The sequence below is a fragment of the Macadamia integrifolia genome, chromosome 3 (genome assembly GCF_013358625.1).
Source record: "Macadamia integrifolia cultivar HAES 741 chromosome 3, SCU_Mint_v3, whole genome shotgun sequence".
Taxonomy (NCBI): Eukaryota; Viridiplantae; Streptophyta; class Magnoliopsida; order Proteales; family Proteaceae; genus Macadamia; species Macadamia integrifolia.
Window position 1 is genome coordinate 4278731 of NC_056559.1, and position 18974 is coordinate 4297704.

Genomic DNA, 18974 nt, shown 5'->3' on the forward strand with positions numbered 1-18974 from the left:
TAAGATATTAAGATGAGGGCTCGCATTTGGCGCTTTATGGTGTCCGCCTGTCCGGTTAACCCTTTGCGGTTTGTAACTGCGACCGCTATTATAAGGGTCGCCCAAACTTAGCCGGGCTGATCGGTGCGGGTCCAATTTTATCACGAGCTTAGGTTGTGTTTGGTTGCTAGCGAAGGAAAATATTTATTATTTTCATATAAAATATATGGGAAAAAGTTGAACATGCTAGCACTGTGTCTGTCTATCTCTCCCCCAGCCCCGTGTAGGAAATGTCCCCTTGCCCCTTCCATCCTAGCCTCCTCATTGGGTGAGCCACTAGCTTCAGTAAAATTGACATCTTTCTCAACTTCCTCCCAAAATATATTCACTTGCCAAGGGATATATTTGTATTTCTTGGATGAGATTGAGAGATCCGTCCATAGTTTCTAAAACTAGGTTGAACATCAAACTGAAAATAAGATTGAGACTCTATTCACCCATCATGACTTATGGTGAAGAGATAATATCTACAACTATATGATATGACCCTCTGATTGAACCAATGAAAATATTATCAATCTTATGCAGTAATGACGGGAGTTAATAATGAATCCAAAGTTCAATCATAACGTCACATCACTTGAAGGAATAGTGAAAAAACGTAATCCCCAATAATGTGTCACTATTTCAACTTAACTAAGTCTAAATTGACTGATTATAAAACATGGTCAGTTGGTCACCTTATTGCAGTTTAAATTCAACCACCTGGTATGGTCACATTTATATTTTTTTTGTTTGATAGATATGGACACATCTTAAAAACCTCTATTATGTATACGCAAAAGGTTCCATACATGGCCATGCAAGCTTGCATGGTCGAACCAAACGCATGTAATGAGGACATAGGGGGTCGAAATGACCAAAACCCCTATTTAGACGCATCGTAACCTGGTGGCTTATACGACCATGCATGAAAACCATCCTCTTTATGTATAATATGTGGTTGTGGCATTTTGTCTTGTGATTTTCAAAGATGTCACCATTTTCATTAATGTTATAAAAATAACTACCATTTTTATAAACTTATAAGGGATAGTAGTTTTCTGTGTGGGAGCACAGTCTTCACTAATAGTTCCTGTGTTTATCATTCTCCTCTACAAAAATAAAGGGTTTATATGTCTTTTCATAGGGGAGGAAAGAAATAAACACACGTGAACACTGACATAGGCTACGCTCCCAGACTTCTTCTTTTTCTTCTTCTTCTTCTTCCTTTTTTTTTTTTATTTTATGGCTAAAGAAAATAACTATACATACTGTGAGTTGTTTATATTTCCTTTTTCCTATGTTACACCATTTATGTAGAGAAAAGGTTATTTGAGCTGCCATTGGAGGGTATAGTAGTGCATTCAAGAACATGTACTCTCTCTCTCTCATACACATGAAATGACGATGCTACCCTCCTAAATACGAAACTATTCCGCAACTCCTACATTGGTATGCTCCTATGCGCCATTTGCTCAATGAATCCTCTCCCTTTATAAGATTTTAAACCATGCTCAAATCCTATGATAAACTCGTGCCACACTAGAAATGGACCAATAAAATAAGTGCATGATCCTTCTTAACATAGCCCCACCAATGCCCTCAATTTCTTGCCACGTGCAGATGGTTAACCTTTTAAAATTCAACCTCAATGTACACCAACTTTACCCTGCTTTACTGTAAATTCCTCGAGATGTTTTACTCTCAACACCAAAATGACATGGATTGCAAGTTATGAGTATGTTAGTCATTTTGAGTAGGAGTTTGCCAAGTGGCAAAAAAACCCTTTAAAAATCCAAAATTATGAAAGATTTTATGATAATGGTCTAAGTAATATAAACGTGCATAGACATACAAAGGGATGTTGCCAATACATTGAGGAATACATGTTGAATTTAATTATTTGAATATGAAAATTGGAAGTGTTCTATCTAGACCATCCAATGGTTGGAATAGACAAATTACCCTGCCACATGGCAAACAATTCAATAGATTGAGATTTAAAGAGCAAGGCATATGATTCAATAGATTATGGGTCTATAACGCATTCTGATTCTCTGACGTAAGAATGAAAAGAAAAAAAATCGGGTTTCAAAAACAGTCTAGACCCATAATCTATTATGAGAATGTGTACCAAACACAACCTTAGTAAACCCGTTGCTTAGGCAAGGAAACAAGCAAATAAACACTGCCCTTTAGATGCTCAGCAAACTAAATAAGTAGCAATGATTAACTTAGGGGTTCCCAGTCAGGACAGTGTGCATCCTACCCTGAACAGTCACCCCCTGAAGGATGGAGAATGAAAGTAATCAAAGGTAAGGTAAAGGAGGATCTTCCAGGTGTATATATAAACTCATTTCATTTCATTTCAAGTAATTTGATAGCTAGTCTTGGAACATTGCAACTTGACTACAATATACAACTAGGAAGTTCTACAATTACAGTGGAATAGCACCAAAACTTTGCTTCATTGGCACAGGAGCATAAGTATACATACCAGCAGAGTTAGAAATGCTGAAACTAAAATTAGGGATTGTACAGCTCCCATTGAATCTGTAACTTTAATGTACAATATGATCCCAAACCTTTGTGATTCACAAGGTCGAAAATTAATCCTCAGTTCCCACTGGCCGTTAAACTCTTAGGCCACATACGACTGAACCAAGCGGAAAGGAAGCTGCCTCGTGAAATAAGATAAACGATAAATGCCACATATGCCGCTGTAGCAGCAGAGACCAAAGAGCTAAATAGCAATCCATTTACTTCAGCAGAGAAGAAATCCACTAAGAGATACCCGTTTATAAGTATCACCAAGGCAGCCACAATCCAAGCTAAAATCTACAGAATAAATTCAAAAAATTTAGTAGAACATATGGAGCATTATTCTCTTGCAGCCAATTTCAATTATACTGGAATTAATCTTTAGTTTTAATAGAAGCAAGCACTCCTGGTGTTCAAGGTTAACACAGAGATTTGATGTTTGCAATGTGAACTGATAAAAACTCCCAAATGGCTTTATTATTTATATTTAACATACATAACTAATCACATGGTTTTTCTCAAAACTTTAAGTAGGCTCCCCCGTGGAGCTCCACTGTTTTTCTAGTATTAATAGATGACTAGTTAAATCAAGGAACAGAAGATAATATTTTCTCTGTTTTCTGCTCAGTATTGTCTAGGGTTTTTGCCAGGCTTCACTGGTTGTCATCAAATTAACAAAGGATCCAGATGCCATTTCTGGACTCAAAGCTGTAGTGAATTATGCAGGGAGACAATTACCAAAATACCCCTCGACACTGAGGCTGTGTTTGGTAGCCAAGAGAAAAAAAGAAAATAAAAGTAAAAAATACACTTTTGTACTTTTTTTTTATTGGGTTAAGAATTTCTCTTTGCACTTGGTATGTTTTCACCCAAGAGAAGATTCAGCTTTTTAAAATCAAAATTCCTCTTGGAAATTGTGAAGTTTTCTTTTACTCCAAAAAAAAATATATATATATATATATATATTGCAAAAAACACAAGAAAACATGAGAAAATATGAAAACATAATAAGACAAAAAATGAATGATTTCCTATGTGTCTATCTCTCTCCTAAAATTCAAATTTTTTTTTCTTTTATTCTCTTGGTTACCAAACATACATACTCTTTTTATTTTCTCACCATTTCATTTCTTTTCTTTTCCAGATTTTTTTTTTCCTTTTTTTTTTTTTTTTTTCTTTTTTTGGCTACCAAACATAGCCTGAAGTAGTGGGATATATTAATTTCTTTCAAGCCTGACTATTTCGATAATAAACTACTTCAACTGTCCTTACAAAAGACCGTAGAGAAAGACTAAAGAACACTATAAACCCTAATGGCTACACATGTTGGAATCCGTAGACCAAAAACTCCCAAAATTAATTAAAAAAAAAAAATGTAATTTCACCTCAACAGTCTAATCTCTCTAACCATTTGATTGCGAATGCATCACTGTACCTGCAGTTAGGCATAGAGCAAGCAATTTGCACCAAGGCTGGTCCATTTCTTTGGATGTGACGGAAGGAGGCGGCTCTTCAAGCACATTAGGGGTACCTTTGTAAACACTCTACTAAGTATAGATCGGGGTCGGACTCGGACTTGGACTCGGACTCGGATTCTTAGTCGGATGAGTCAACTGCCTCGGATTCTTTGACCCTCTTCTAAGTTTGCCCATTGCTCCTCAAAAAAATCCTTAATTGCTTCCACTGGATTTAGGTAAATCTCCTCTTTTTTGAACAGGTTAGAGTTTTGAATCTCTCCCTTCAAAATAGAAGCACATTGTGTCAAATCACTTTGATGAGGGATCGCTATGCCACCTGTCCTTATACTGGGCATACTCTGTTGCTAAGCTCACAGTAGGTCAGAGAGGCCTGGGACCTTCCCTTCAAGGAAATAGGCTCTTTATTTCTATTTGGTATATGGTTATCACGTTAAGAGAAAAAAAAATAAAAAAATACATATATTATAGTACCAAAATAGAACACAAAGAATAGTAATAGTAACACCTTCAAATAAAATTTAGCTAAAAAATCTGCTGAGGCAGAGATAGTTTGAGTCATTCCAAATGGATCTTGAACAGGAATCAGTGACTGCAAAGGAATGCATTAGAGAAATAGTTCATGGTTATACTAAAAATAGGAACAATGTACGGGTAAAAGCATGCACGAAAAAGAGTATGCACATAAAAGAATGAAGAATGTGAATATACTTCAAATAGCTCAAATCTGTACTGAAGCAATTGAATGCATATGACTGCATTTTAAATTCTTAAAGTTCAAGATGATTAGGATTCAAGATCAACACCCACCATACCGATCAAAGTGACGAGGTCTTCAGAAAGACAACAAGCATTTACACAAAGGAACAGAAATTCAAGTCCTTGATTGAAGCTATGGCTGGAAAAACTTGTCAAGAAATAAAAAAAGTGTACCAAATAATAGAGAAAGCATCTCACCTTGAGAGTACGGCCGATCTTAAAAGCTCCCATTACCTCCTCCTTGGAGACCAAGCAAAGAAGGGGAATAAGGGCAAAAGGAATCTGAACCGATTGAAGGACATTAAGCCATTCATTTAGAATATCCAATGTAGATTCAGAGTCGAACATAAGGGCAACAATTATAGTAGGGATGATAGCAACACTCCTTGTAATCACTGATCTCAACCATTTCTTCAACCGTAGATTGAGAAAACCTCCCATAATAAACTGCCCAGCATATGTCCCCGTGATAGTGCTACTCTGTCCAGCTGCTAATAACCCAATTCCCCAAATGTAGAGAATTGGGAATAGTCCTCCTCCATACTTCTCTTTAAGATATTGACCCGCATTTAGTAGGCCTATACTATCGGCCTTATCTGTACCATAAAATCCCTTTGCAAAAACAGTAGTGACAAAGAGATTGATCATGAAGGAGATGGCTAAGGCAACAGTGGACTCAATTGTATAGTAATTAAGGGCCTCTTGGACCCGGCCTTTATTGTGGGTCTCAATTGTCCTAGATTGAACAAGAGCAGAATGCAAGTACACATTGTGAGGCATAATTATACAACCAACAACACCAACTGCTTGGTGTATTGTCTTCGAGCTTAGTCTTGGAATCAAAACACCTACAAAGAAGAATAAATCCATTGGGTGCTTTCAGTTATGGAAGTACAATAGTGATACAGGGAAAGCAAGGCACAAACTAGCCATCTCACCTAGTAGAAGTTCCTTGCCACTGGGTTTGGCTTCGCCAAACATATACGCAAATGAAATCGCCATTATTCCAATGAAAACTGCAAAAAGTGCTTCTAATTTCCTCACCCCATAGTTCTCAAGAAATAAAAAGATGAAACTGTAAACAAGAGTAGAAGAAAACAAAATCTGTAAAGTTCACATATTGAGCATAACTATCTAAAATCCCATGAGAGTCAGATAGAAATCCACAAGAATCTTAAACCCCTCAAAATCAAATTCTAGCAAACAGAGACAAAATCAGAATTGGAATAACCCTAATGAAGAAATTTATATAAGAGAGGAGGAAAATTACCAATCAAATGCTGTGATGAGAACCCCAGCCCAGAGCGGTAAAAATCCATTACTAAGAATCTTGATCGCAATAGCACTGCCAATAACCTCCTGAATATCAGCTCCAATCAATGCCACCTCCGTCATGATCCACAAGAGATAGGTAGCCCATGATGGGTACTCCTCCCTACAGAGCTCCGCCAAGTGCCGGCCAGTCGCAACACCGAGTCTAGCCGACAACAACTGAATCAGAAGACCCATGATAGTAGCCCACATCAAGATCCACAACAGAGAGTAACCCGCGATGGCTCCCGACTGGAGATCACCTTCTAGGTTACCTGGGTCGAGAAAAGCAATGCTCATGAGGAACCCTGGACCCGTAAACAACCACAATTTTTTCCATGAAAAGGGCGGAACGGTGGAAAAATTCTGGAATTGGAGGCCCTCGCTCTCGCTCTCGTCCACAACCACTACCTTCTCGCTGGCTTCGAAAGCTGATTCTGCATCATCGTTTATTTCTTCTAGCTCGGAATCGGGAGGCCGAGTGGGTAATAAGCTGGCTGCCGCTTCATCTTCTTCCTGCTTTTGCAGATATTGAGGAGCCATTTCCTCTTTACTTCTCTTATATTAACAAACAAAATTAAAGAAACAAAGATAGAGAATCAGTAGACCTCCTCGGCTCCTCCCACCCGAGTTCTAAGAGGATTACTCTCTTGGCTTTTGGTGCTTACTACAGTAACAGAGCTAAGGAGGTTTGTTGGAGTACGTTCAAGCTTCCAGTCATGGAACTAGGAAGAGTCTGACGAGTAAGTCCGTGTAAAAAGAATGTTTGGATTTAATTATAGAGAAATCGTGGCATGTCCTCGTGGAGTTGCGGCGCGTAGATGTGACGCGGACTTATCGCTTTGCCAAGAAGGGAAAGAAAATATGCTAGCACCGGTAGAAGGACGATATTTTATCATCCTACATGATGAATTAAAGCTTTGTTTGGTAGCAAAAGAAAAAATATATATATAAAAAAATCATAATTACATAATGAATTTTTTTATACATGTATCTCTTTCTTCAAATATTAAAATTTTAAATTTTTTCCTCTCATTTTCTTGGTTTTCAGATATAGCCTTAAAAAGAAAAAGACAGATGTTTTATGAGTGAGAGTGACAATGGATACGGAGATGGGGATACAATTAATACGAATGGGCTATGTCTAGATTTACTTAGGTGGAGCGAAGGAATCATTTTGCTTCGCTTGTGTGGATAAAAATCATTTGTGATGATGTACCGAGTGGAGTGAAGATCTGAAGATTTAACAACTAGGATACATCATGTATGTATGTTGAGGTTCTCTTAATTGTTGGATTTTCATTGTCACTCATAATTCACTTTGAGAACTTTGTTTTAAAAAAGAAAAAAAGGAGAGAAAAACACTTATTGATCGCGTGGCCTCTACGTTAAAGGGTGTAAATGGGCATCAATTGAGGGGTTTTGCAAGAGATGAGGCATTATTTCGATACTCTCACACAAAGGCTGTGCATTAAAAGGGTGTTCATTTTTCTACCAAAAAAAAAAAAAAGGGTGTTCATTTTCTCCAGTTAAAAAATAGGTTTCCCTTGATCATTCATCTCTTTTGACCCATATGTTGGTGGTCCCATTGTGAAATCTATCCTAGTAAAATGTGAGACGAAATGTAATGAACATCAAATATTTGGAGCTGGGTGAGGGAGACGGGAGGCCAGTGGGTGGCTGGGGCCGTGGGACGATGGGTGTTCGAGGGGGGCTTGCGTCGCCGTCCATGGTGGCGCGTGGAGAACACGACGTGGTTTTGTCTTCTTTAGGGGAACGAGTTGGGTTTGGCTGTTTTTTCCATTAAAGTATGAAATTTAAAACAACCGCCACTGTTAAACATCTATTTTTGGAGTTTGGACGTCAGAGACAGAATTAATGCTCTGAAATAGGTTTCGATATTTTTGTCTCTTCGTTTTTTTTTCCAATTTGGATTTCTCGTTATGGACATTCAGATGTTGCTTCACTAGCTGCTGCTACGCTCACTACTTCATTTCACGGTTCCTTCCTCGCTGATCTTACTGACACAGAGATGTGTCGCATCGTCGCCGAATCAGCTTTAGTTTCTGTGACTTTTGTGAGTGGAGTATTGTTGTTTTTGTTGGGTTAAAGAATAATGGACAACGGGTGGACGAGAAGACTTTAAGTTAGAAAGAGATTTTTTATTCTTCAATACAATCAAGAGAGGATTGAACAAGAATTGAACGATTAAGAATTGAAAAGAACCCAGATGCAAATGTAGCATTGATTCCTCGATAAAATAAAGAAAGTTGGCTCATGATTTTAGTGCATAGTATCGGTCGCTTTTTGAGGCCACTATCTCATAAGTTTATTTCTATTTTTTCTTAAAAATTCTGATTTTTTTGTTTTAAACCCTTGATTTATACTGTTTCATTGATATGATGGTTTCAATGAAATTGAATTGAATCGAGAAAAGATTCTACTTTTTTAAAATCAATATCGGACCAATTTCTTTTGATTTGGTTCAATTTGATTTTAAATGTTACTTTCAGTTTTAAAATGCTACAATTCTAAATTGACATTGTTGGTTACTTTAAAGGGAAAAAGAAGGTAAGGTTATCAAATTCGAACTCTATATTTGAATCAAGCTAATTCTGATTCTGATTCTGATTTTGATTCAAATTCCGTTGGAGAATTAACCTGAATCATAAAAACCCAACATGTTTTGATAGGAATCAATATCAAGCTTGGTCGATTTTGATCTGATTCAATTGTTAGGGTTTCGATTCTTGAAATCCTATCAACAAGAAAAGCCTCCCTTGATGATATGGAAATTCTTACCAAATGAATAAACAGTTCAAGATTTGGATCATCCTGGGGTCAAATTTAAGACCCAAATTTGATGTGGTTATTTTCCTTTGAATGTTAGGTTTTTCTACTTCATTTTCATATTTAACAATTCCCTATCTCCTCCACCAACTTTTTGCAAAGGGTGAAGGATTGAATGTTAGGTTTACTTTTCTTAAGTGGAAGGTGAACATTTTGCCAAATTATTTAGAGAAGCCACCTATATCATTAGATATTTGATGTTAAACCATTCAAATCCATCTGAAATTACAAAATAGTTCAAAGTAGCTGCAAGGTTCAGTTGGGACATGTTAGGTGAAGCCTAACGCTGAGAGAGTTAAAAATTTAAAAGGAACAAAGATTAGGATTTCTCTAAATGGCTAGGTTTGGTAGCTAAGAAAATAATAAGTAAATTTTTACATATAAAATAAAATAAGTAAATAATTTGAATAAATAGATTCATAAAAAAATTCTTGTATAATTATGATTTTTGTCTTATTATATTTTTAAACAATTATCACTCCCCTCCCCTGAACTATAGCTAAATATCAAGTTCCTCCACGTTTTTTTAAATATTTTACTCTCCTCCCCCCAAATCAAAAGATTCTTTCAACCATGCCTGGGCGTTAAAGATTGCTGGTAAGTGATTGTTCTCATAGCAATATGTGGCTCTAAGATTGTTGTTAAGCGACTATTCTCACTTACGGGACGTTAAAGATTGCCGTGGGAATTATATGGCTCTAATGGTCATCTCCTTCCTCACTGTGAGAATTGTTGGGTGTACTTTGAGACCTATTGCGACTTAGAGCAATGGACATGGAGTTGCTCCCTCTGTGTCTAAAGGGATGGGGTTATTTCGGAAATTATATAATAATAATAAAAAAAGGAACAATCACCTAACAACAATCTTTAACGCCTAGGCATGGCCGAATGAATCCTTTGATTTAGGGGGAGGGGAGTAAAATATTTCAAAAAACGTGAAAGAACTTGATATTTAGCTATAGTTTAAGGGAGGGGAATGATAATTCCTCTATATTTTTTGTATTATTTTTTTCTTTTCTTTTCTTGACTATCAAACGTAGGTGATTTCGAATAGATATTGCCTCCAGCAGACCCATGAAACTGGACCAGACCAATCCGAATCAATTCTGATAGAATCAAATCGTAGTGGATCGTCTTCGGATTGGGGTATTGTGAAATTGTACCCAACATGGACCAAACTGAAACGATCAAAACTGAACCGAACCCAATATCAAACCAACAAAAGAAAGTAATAAGAAATTGAATCGAAACCAAATCTTCCCTTATTGGTTTGGTTTGGTTTCAAATTCACCCATTCTCACACTGAAAACGACGAAATCAAACCAGAAACAAAACGAACCACAACCAGGTCCATTGCTTAGAGCAATAGTAGCTCCCCAAACGTGGTAAAACACTTAGTATTTAATACTGATTGGTAGCTCCCAGATGTGGCTGGGGTTGGGGTTGGACCACCTCTAGGGATCAAAATTTCAAATCAGAATATTTGTACAAATGATGTGGTCATCTAGAGGGCATCTTTGTTCTGGTCTTCTTCTTCTCTTCTGTTTCTTTCCTTCTTTGTTTCCAGAAATTGTAACTCCGAAGGACCACAATCTCGCGACGGGTGCCTCAAGTGGAAATTGTTTTTGTGTTTGGCCTTAGGCCGCATAACCTTAAAGCATTACATCAAGAGAGCTTCTCTAGTATATGAAGTAAGGGTGTTAAATCGGTTTGGTTTCGTTTAAATAGTTTGGTTTGGTCACATATATTTTGGCTGAAATCATAACCACACCATTTACTAAATGGTTGCACTTTCTGAAACCGCAACCATTTAGTAAATGGTTTCAGTTTGCACGGTTTTTAAATGGTTTTGGTTTCACGGTTTTAAACGGTTTCGGTTTATTTCATACGGTTTCTAAACGGTTAGCAATCGGTTTGCTAGTTTATTCACATATTTACTAAAATTTGCTTTTGGTGATAAACGGTTCAATCTTGAGAATGTGAAATGCAAACCATTATGTTTTGTTAAAACAACCAAACAACTAAGCAAAAGAAAATATTTTGATAGACAATAGTCTCAAGCGCATCTAACAAGTCAGTAAGTACTACTTACAGTAGGGATTTTCTTTTTCTCCCCCCTCCCTCCCACCCAAATAATGTATTATAATATTGAAAAATATATATTTAATATGCCATGGTATAAGCAAAAATTACATTTTTATTAGTATACATTCTACTTAATGCGTTGGATTAATTTAATCGGCATTCCAAACAATGAGCAAGCTACCTCTAGAATTACTTGCAAGCTTGCAACACTCGATCTTTGAATCAAATGAGATACTAATGATATTTTGCAACCACCTTATTTAATCTTTAAACGGGTTAATAGGATAAGTTTTGACGGTTTAAATGGTTCGGTTTGAAACCACGGGTTAAATGGCTCTGTTCGGTTTCAGCCCATTTAGCTAATCGGCCTCAAAATTGAAACCATAACCGAACCATTTACTAAATGATTTTGCGGTTTCGGTGTAAACGGCTCGGTTTGATTTCGATAAACGATTTTGGTTTCAAATTCACATCCTGCACCAAGGACCTGAACAAACCAATGTGGAACTATATAGCTTTATAACTTTCAACATCTAAAAAACAATGACAGAATTGGATTCTTGACTAGGAAGAATGGATTCCAGAATAAATAGAGACATCAATTCTATTGCTTTCATGACTTGTTTTAATAAAATTCATTGATGGGCAATGGACAATAGCTTTCACTTTTTCAGTGGTCTTCCATAGTGATTCTTCTTCACTCATTCCTTGCTCCACTTGTCAGATAGGATAAAAGTTATCTTCTATGCACATTTGAAGTCCTAAACAGGACCTGTTTAGCTGTTACCCCCTTCTATTTTAATTTTGTAATACTCACCGCAACCCTAATAGTCAAGGATGGTCCAGAAGGGAATCTGAACTAGCTTATCCAGTCCTAGATGTGGCTGAGGAGCTTCTCCTACATAGTTGGCATTATTGACTACCTCTGCATTGGCCACTATTCCTGTGGATCATTAGTCATGGAATTCTATCTTAGCTGTTCAACATTAGTGCATAGGACTAGCTTCATACTTGATCCTAAACCTCCATGCATGTCTCAATCCAAGTTTCTGTCCCTTTTTTCTGTTAATATAATTCAGGGTTTGCTTGCAGCGCTGCGGCGTTACAAATTGACGTCGATCATATCTCTTTCTTAGCCAAGGATATCTCATTGATTGCTTTAAGGGCTTACTTTCTTTTAGGATGTACAAATCTCTGCAATCATTGAAATTGATTTAGAGTTGTCTATCAAAGTATTGTGTGAGGATTAACACTAGCCCTCCTAGGAAATTTTTATTTTCTTTCTATAATCCCGGATTGTGATTAAGCTTCAATGGCAAATATTTTTGATACTAAGCTGTCGACGCCTCTACGTTAGCTTGATTGCTCTGACTGTCATGAGATAGGTTGCAGATATGCCCACATCATTTTTATCAAATCCAATGTAGTAATTGACTCAATTTTGTGAATATTGGATACAGAATACAAAAATTGTTACTCATCGCCTAATCTTTACTTGATGAGCTACTCAATATTGTTCGCCGTCTTAAGCCTGTGTGGACACCAAGGGTACATACATTTCTTGATCAAGTCGAAATTGATAAACGGAGAAAACATACTCATTGTCATTCCAGGATAGAAGCCTCCTTTTCAGGGATAACACATATTCATTGATCAGGCAATGAACAATCTTCTTACTTTGTGAATGAATCTCCGGCATATTGGACATACCTTGTTTTCCCCTTCGATGATCCTGAAAGAAAGACATCCCTGTTAAATCTCAAAATGAACTGAAACATGCAAAAATAGCTACTGACAAATTTGTTTGTATACCTCTGAGCACATTCATAACATGTGGCACAGTGGCCACATGGAACAAAGAAGCAATTCCGTTGTTCATCGTAGCAAATTACACATATCTTTCCATCATATAAGTCCTCGGAGGTGCTACACATTGTCGAATCTGGATCTTCGTCACTTGTTCCATAATCAATTTGAATTCTCTTCTCTTGCAGTAATGGATTGGTTTCAGTCACTGGTACTTCCTCTACGGTACTGTCTACAGATGCCTCACCATCACAGGCTCCAAGGTACTTCAAGATCAAACAAATAAAGATTGCAGCTAACCCTGAATGGAATGTAGAGTAGGTTCATCAAATCATAGAGGCCATGGGTGTCTATCAAATGGCAGAAAGAAAAGGAAGAATCAGAAAAAGCTTGTGTCTAGCATACCTAAAATTGCGACATAAGTAGCCAAACGAGCCACAAACGAAAGCTCAACAGACCATCCACTGATGTCCCCCTGAAATTTTGTTAAGCACTACCAGTTTAGAAGTTCATTCTTTAGTGAATGAGATAAGGGTTTATTCTCATCAACCGAGATAAAGGCAGAGTATTACATTGTTTGGAGTGGTTAAGACAACATATTTCATACGGGGGAAGTGAAGCTTCAAGTGACACAACCCATTTATTGCTGAACACTTGCTCACTGCGTTAGTGACATCATACATCTTTGATGAAACATTGACATTCAACATCATTACGATGCTTCTAGGGTTCATGTTCACTAAGTGGATGTAGTAACTGTTATCTTCCTCAATGATACATTCAGCTTGTCCATTACCTGGACAAAGATTTTCAGATTAAACTGCATTCTAAAACTGAACAAAAGTTCTCCAAAAGTCTCCGTCTCTTTAAAACTTATTTTGGTGCTTTCATCCTTCAGTTCTAAGAAATTTGTTCACACTCAATTCTACCAAGGTCTACTGATCCTAAGAACCATTATTTCCTAGAACTAGGTTGACTGTCTCCTATAAATTAATCAAGGACAACCTATGAAAGGTTAAGTACCAATACTAGAGAGTCCAAACCACAAGGAAGTTCCTGGTTAATTAGTTTGGATCAGTGGAGTTGATAAGCACCATAGAAATTAAATGCTTATCTCCCTGTTCCAACACCCAAAGAGTCCATGTAAATACTTGAACTTTCAACTCTAATGTGAGTACCAAGTACGAGAAAAACTTCTCATGTAGACTCTCTCACCAACTAAAGCTTGATATTCTGCTAGATGTTGAGCACCTATCTTTAAATTATGGGACTTTCAACTCCAATGACTCAAATGAAGCCTCACTAGGATCACCTCATCTCTTATAAAACATTTCTGAACTAGTAATATGTGTTATTTATTACTTTATGCAATAATAGAACAAAACTGAATGAATAGATTCCCTTACCATTTGTTGGATGGCTAAGAGAAAGTGAATTGGAAGAACTCGACAACGATCTTTTTAGTGTCTGCTCTCCTGTTGGAAGATCCATAGACAAAGTAGATCAAGTAACCAGAATCATATTCCAAGACAGAGAGAAAAAAAAGTAAGGAGCCTCAGCCCCAGAGAAGGGGGTTTTTTTTTGGGGGGGGGGGGGGGGGGAGAGAGAGAGAGAGAGAGAGAGGAAGGGATTGAGATTACCTTTAGTTAATAGAACTATGAGATCACTGGAATTGCCAATTGGAACTTCCCATCTTATTTGGATCCTAGAGCCCTTGTTCAACCACAAAGAAAACCCCTAAAGGAGGAAAAGTTGAACCTTATCATTAAGCTCTTCTTTTCATCACTACAAACAAAAAAGAGAAATTAAGAAAAAGGGCTTCTGCAAATTACTTGTTGGCGGTACGATCCAACGACCAGATCTTTTGATACATTCCAGTTTGTTTCCAAGCTCAATTCCGGCTTCTTCACAAACCCATGAAGAACAGCACCTTTCTTGGCGCTATCTATTACCTGAATCTGCTGTACAAAGATTGAATTTGCCGTCAACAAATGCGATGAGCTCGGTCCAGGCACCATACGACAGTTCCCGTAATATCCATATCTCAATGTCACTGACACTGAAGAAAGAAGAATGAAAAACTTCTATCAGAATTTAACAGAGTAAAGCAATGAGAAGAGAGAAACAAAAATATAGGACTAAATTACATGCCACATAACCATAGCGTTAATGGAGCAAGCAACCGAGCACAGCTTTCTTGCCAATGGTTCGAATAGCTTGGAGATGCATATGCTCTGTACATGGCTGCCTGTGACTGTTTATGTGTCTACAGGAAAGGAGTGGAAATTAGTGGAAAATGACTACAGAGAAGTAGAAAGAGTGGAGTGGGGTGAGGAAGGAGGGAAGGAGCTACTGGTCTTACCTTACCAATGGGCAAGAAACAAAGATGGACAGAGAAGACTAGTGGGTAAGGAATTGCGAAACTCTTCTTCTCTGCTCTGAACTCTCAGGACTCTTCAAGTCTCAACTACCAGCTTTGGTAAGTATGGCGGGTGATGGAAGGTAAGCTTTTGAAAGGTAGTTTGGTAGGCGGTGGTCGGTAATAGCCGTTATGAACGGTGATAGCAATAGCATGACCCGAGGGAGGATGAAATCTAATCCTATCTAGGGCAAAAAGCATCGTATGGCAGACGAAACGTCCGATGGACCTTACCCGGTTGCGAATTTTCGGATATCTCGACCGTGTAGTACCCAGGGACCCGCACCAATTTCAGCCCACCCAGACCACATCTCAGCCCTCATTTGTCTCCTAACTGCTTTAGTAAAGTATAAGCCTGGGCTGCGTGACCTTGTGTGATGTAGCCCAAATTCAGTATTGATAAATATAACTAATCTCATGGACTATTTATGGGCTAGGGCCTACTTTGCTGCATCTTATATGTATTCTTGGAATTGCATTTTAGGATGATAATGCATTTTAAGAAATTATGTCAAAAATGATCTTAATTTTGAAAAGTTCATTATACGATTTCAAACGTTTTCATGGTATATCTGTATAACTCATCTGTTTAACCACAATTTAGAGTTGAGAACTTGAGATCTTTGGGAGGTAGGGTGCTTGGTACCGACAAAATGTTAAGATTGAAAAACTGAGATGACAAATATATGTTAAATAAATAATGAGTCCAGATGTTTAAGATGATGAAAAATTAATGTTGCATTTTTTTTAACCCTTAGTCTGTACAAAATCGAGATCTCAGCCGCTAATCGTCCAATTTAAATTGGTAAGAATCAAGAAACGTCGATACAGGATTGACCCAAAATCGAGGTCTCAGCTGCTAATCACCCAATTTAGATCGCTCAGAATCAAGATTAGGCTCAATTGATTCCACTTCCATCAATAGGAATTTTAGATCCTAGTTGAAAAGTGTAATCGTAATACAAGGAGGGCCATGGGATCTACTGCTGAAGAGTTCCTCACGATGTCAGTGTGGAGAATCTCCAACGTCACACCAATGGTAGTGCAAAGAACAGCGGTATCATTCATAAGAAAGAAAACAAAAAAAAAATTCCATATGAGAGCGATGGTAAGCTGGCGTCTTGAGAAACATTTCCCCATAATTAGTTGCTCGCTACGTGAGGAAAATGGAAAGCATGAATCAACTAATTATAGAATGTTTAAGAACATCAACTCCCTTCAAAGATACAAACTGGAATTAGCTTGTACCCAACTGCTCGGTTGACATTATTAGCTCAATAATTTTAAGCCTTTCACTTCTTATGCACTAGATAAATAAACAAAATTTTCAATTTGTTCTGACAAATAATATCTGTAGCCATCACAAGGTTCAAGACTTCAAGCTATCAGTAATTCAAACAAAAAACAAAAAATGAAAAAAGAGGTTCATCAAATGGAACCTGTATCATTATAATACAAACTCGAGGTGCACAAACCATGAAAGGACATAATTATCAGATCATGTTGCCAAAGCATTTCCTGTTAACCTGTAGAGAGCCGCAGAATAGTGGGTCTGATTAACCTGCCTCAGTACGCTCAGTAAGAACCCAGATTCCGGTATGTGAGAAAAAAAATGTGATCATGAGAACGCTATCCATTTCCAGATCTCAAAGGAAGACGAGTAAGTACACTGGCTCCTGAACAACTCAATCACTGGGAGCATCAGTGGACTGACTGGACTCTACATCACCTGACAAGGTCAGAAGCTCCATCAGCTGCAAACGGTACTCTAGACCTCTGAGATAGTGTCCCAATAGCATGCACCTTATACAAGGGGGAGAAGAAAGACATTAGTAAGGAACTTGGCATTCAAAACAACCCAATATTCATGCAGAAGCTTAAAACTATTAAAAGTTTTCCTCACCAGAACAGGAGGCGAGCAAGGTAATCCCGAGTAACTGAAATGAGCGGCTGGAATTGAATGGAAGTGTTCTCAAGAAGTTCAGTACAATCTTCATCCTTACTAATCCCAACTGATGCGTTATCTTGGAGAAAAGAAGCGTTTGAATGCATCTTAGGAGAAAGGGTAGCAAGGAGACCATGTATGACACTATGAATGGTCTCTTGCAACTCAGGGGATGTTGGTTCTGACAACTCAGCCACCTGTCCAAGAAACAGCAGTAGTACTACAACATAAGGCACAAGATAGAATCACTGAAAGAACCTTCAAGGGATTCACCCCCCCCCCTCTTCTTTGAAGCCTAGGTTCATGGTCAAAAAGCATGACGAGGAAATTTCTGTCTACTTTCTTTAGAAGTAATGGCGTATTAATGTATCAAAGGGAAGAGTAAATCCAATGTATAAGAAAATCAACACAAAATTGACAAGAAACATAAAGCACCAACCCTAAAGCTCAATCCAAAGGACTTAATTAAATAAAATTTTAAAGAAAAAAAAAATTCAATGACATGTGGCACCAACCTTGTCGAATGCAGTCCAGTTATAAAATGCAGATCACCATGCTTTATGGTAATTACAAGAATGTCAGTCATCTACTCTTCCATTACTGGACTAACCCATGCTCTTTTTTAAACTTCATTTGTCCTTTATAAGGCCTTCAAGTTGCACCATCACTACTAATTTGTATAATTGTGGGTCTTTACATAGTTTAGGTTTTGTCCCAAGAATTACCTCAAACAGAGCCCGATTGAAAGGCAAGGATCCATGGAGCCAACCCCATTTATCTGATTTTTTCTGACTCACTGGTGTTGTGTTATTTTCCTTTTTTGTCTTCGCTTGGATACATGTAGCCGACCCCATCAGGTTGGGATAAGGCTGAGTTTGTTGTTTTTTCTTTTGGCTAACCTAGGTTCCCACAAGTCCATTTATTTCTCATTCCACGATTCGTACATACCAACATCCTCACCTCAAGCAATTTCAATCAACATGATACTTAATTTCCCAACCTTCTGTCCCATTAAGCATGGCTGGTCTAAAAGCTGCCTCATATAATTCTTTTAGTTTTGTCAGTACATTAGCAAACAAGTCACATTAAACTTCAGAAACACTACCACACTCAACCAACATGCTTTAGTTCTGCAAAAACAGCCAAACACATCATATATGTTGCACCATCTTCATAGATCATTTAACCAAGAAGACAAGTATAGGCAATCAAGTTACCATGATTAAAAAAAAGAAAGGTAGTCAATTTTCCTAATCCAGCTTTAGTAAAATTGCCCCAATGTATTCTTAGCCTGGAATATCTTAAAACCTTGAAATTCTAAAGCATCACCCAATGGATCTATCTTAATATTTATCTCCTAATCTTTTCAGTCCTTGATACAAAATCATTGGCAGAGAACATAAATAAAGGGATCCTGGTTCAATCCTTGAAACAGAATCAGAATCCTCAATAGACAGTGAAAGCAGTGTAAAGATAAAAGTTTACTTAGTTCCTCTCTCTCTCATCTGCACTTTCCTTTTTACATGAACATCCTCCAGCCTTTACTGCAGGAATGATTAATAGTGCTTGACCAGATTTGAGCTTCTTTCAAGCTTTCTGCACCTCAGGTTAGCAGACTTCTACTCCTCTGGATAGCAAAAGAAACAGTTTTCTATTCAAAGGTTGTGTTTGGTAAAAACGACGTTTCATGTCAAAAACGGAAATTTCAGTTTCTGTGTCAAAATGCCTTTTATTTTTATTTTTTTTTGGGGGGGGGGGGGGG

At 37.6% G+C, this 18974-nt stretch overlaps 3 protein-coding genes across 7 annotated transcripts in view; all 3 read right to left on the reverse strand.

Annotated features, from left to right (window-relative positions):
* Positions 1-2363: 2363 nt before the first annotated feature.
* On the reverse strand, positions 2364-6864 carry LOC122072742 (metal transporter Nramp3-like). 2 transcript variants are annotated; one of them, XR_006138576.1, is made up of 5 exons: positions 6067-6864; positions 5735-5871; positions 4995-5644; positions 3998-4300; positions 2729-2859 (listed from the first exon to the last, which is right to left on the reverse strand). XR_006138576.1 is itself a non-coding variant. In XM_042637139.1 (4 exons), exons 1-4 carry the CDS (start codon positions 6648-6650, stop codon positions 2638-2640), a joined length of 1593 nt encoding a protein of 530 aa, XP_042493073.1. In that variant the 5' UTR covers positions 6651-6862; the 3' UTR covers positions 2364-2637. The 2 variants fall into 2 exon arrangements, 1 of the variants encoding a protein (XP_042493073.1); XM_042637139.1 differs by lacking the exon at positions 3998-4300 and having other exon boundaries at positions 2364-2859; positions 6067-6862.
* Positions 6865-12448: 5584 nt separating this feature from the next.
* LOC122073045 (E3 ubiquitin-protein ligase APD2-like) lies at positions 12449-15171 on the reverse strand. Of its 3 annotated transcripts, none has more exons than XM_042637540.1 (8): positions 15000-15171; positions 14681-14907; positions 14489-14585; positions 14255-14323; positions 13421-13644; positions 13254-13323; positions 12855-13149; positions 12449-12774 (listed from the first exon to the last, which is right to left on the reverse strand). In XM_042637540.1, the coding sequence occupies exons 1-8, from the start codon at positions 15088-15090 to the stop codon at positions 12696-12698; spliced, it is 1152 nt and encodes a 383-aa protein (XP_042493474.1). In that variant the 5' UTR covers positions 15091-15171; the 3' UTR covers positions 12449-12695. The 3 variants fall into 3 exon arrangements, with proteins under 3 accessions (XP_042493474.1, XP_042493476.1, XP_042493475.1); XM_042637542.1 differs by having other exon boundaries at positions 15008-15161; XM_042637541.1 differs by having other exon boundaries at positions 14996-15153.
* Positions 15172-16582: 1411 nt separating this feature from the next.
* Positions 16583-18974, reverse strand: part of LOC122073044 — a 7623-nt gene continuing 5231 nt past the window's right edge. For both annotated transcript variants that reach the window (XM_042637539.1, XM_042637538.1), the window contains 2 exons: positions 17171-17409; positions 16583-17070 (listed from right to left, as the gene is read on the reverse strand). In XM_042637539.1, coding sequence (XP_042493473.1) covers positions 16953-17070; positions 17171-17409 — 357 coding nt within the window. In that variant the 3' untranslated portion in view covers positions 16583-16952. The remainder of the gene's footprint in view (positions 17071-17170; positions 17410-18974) is intronic.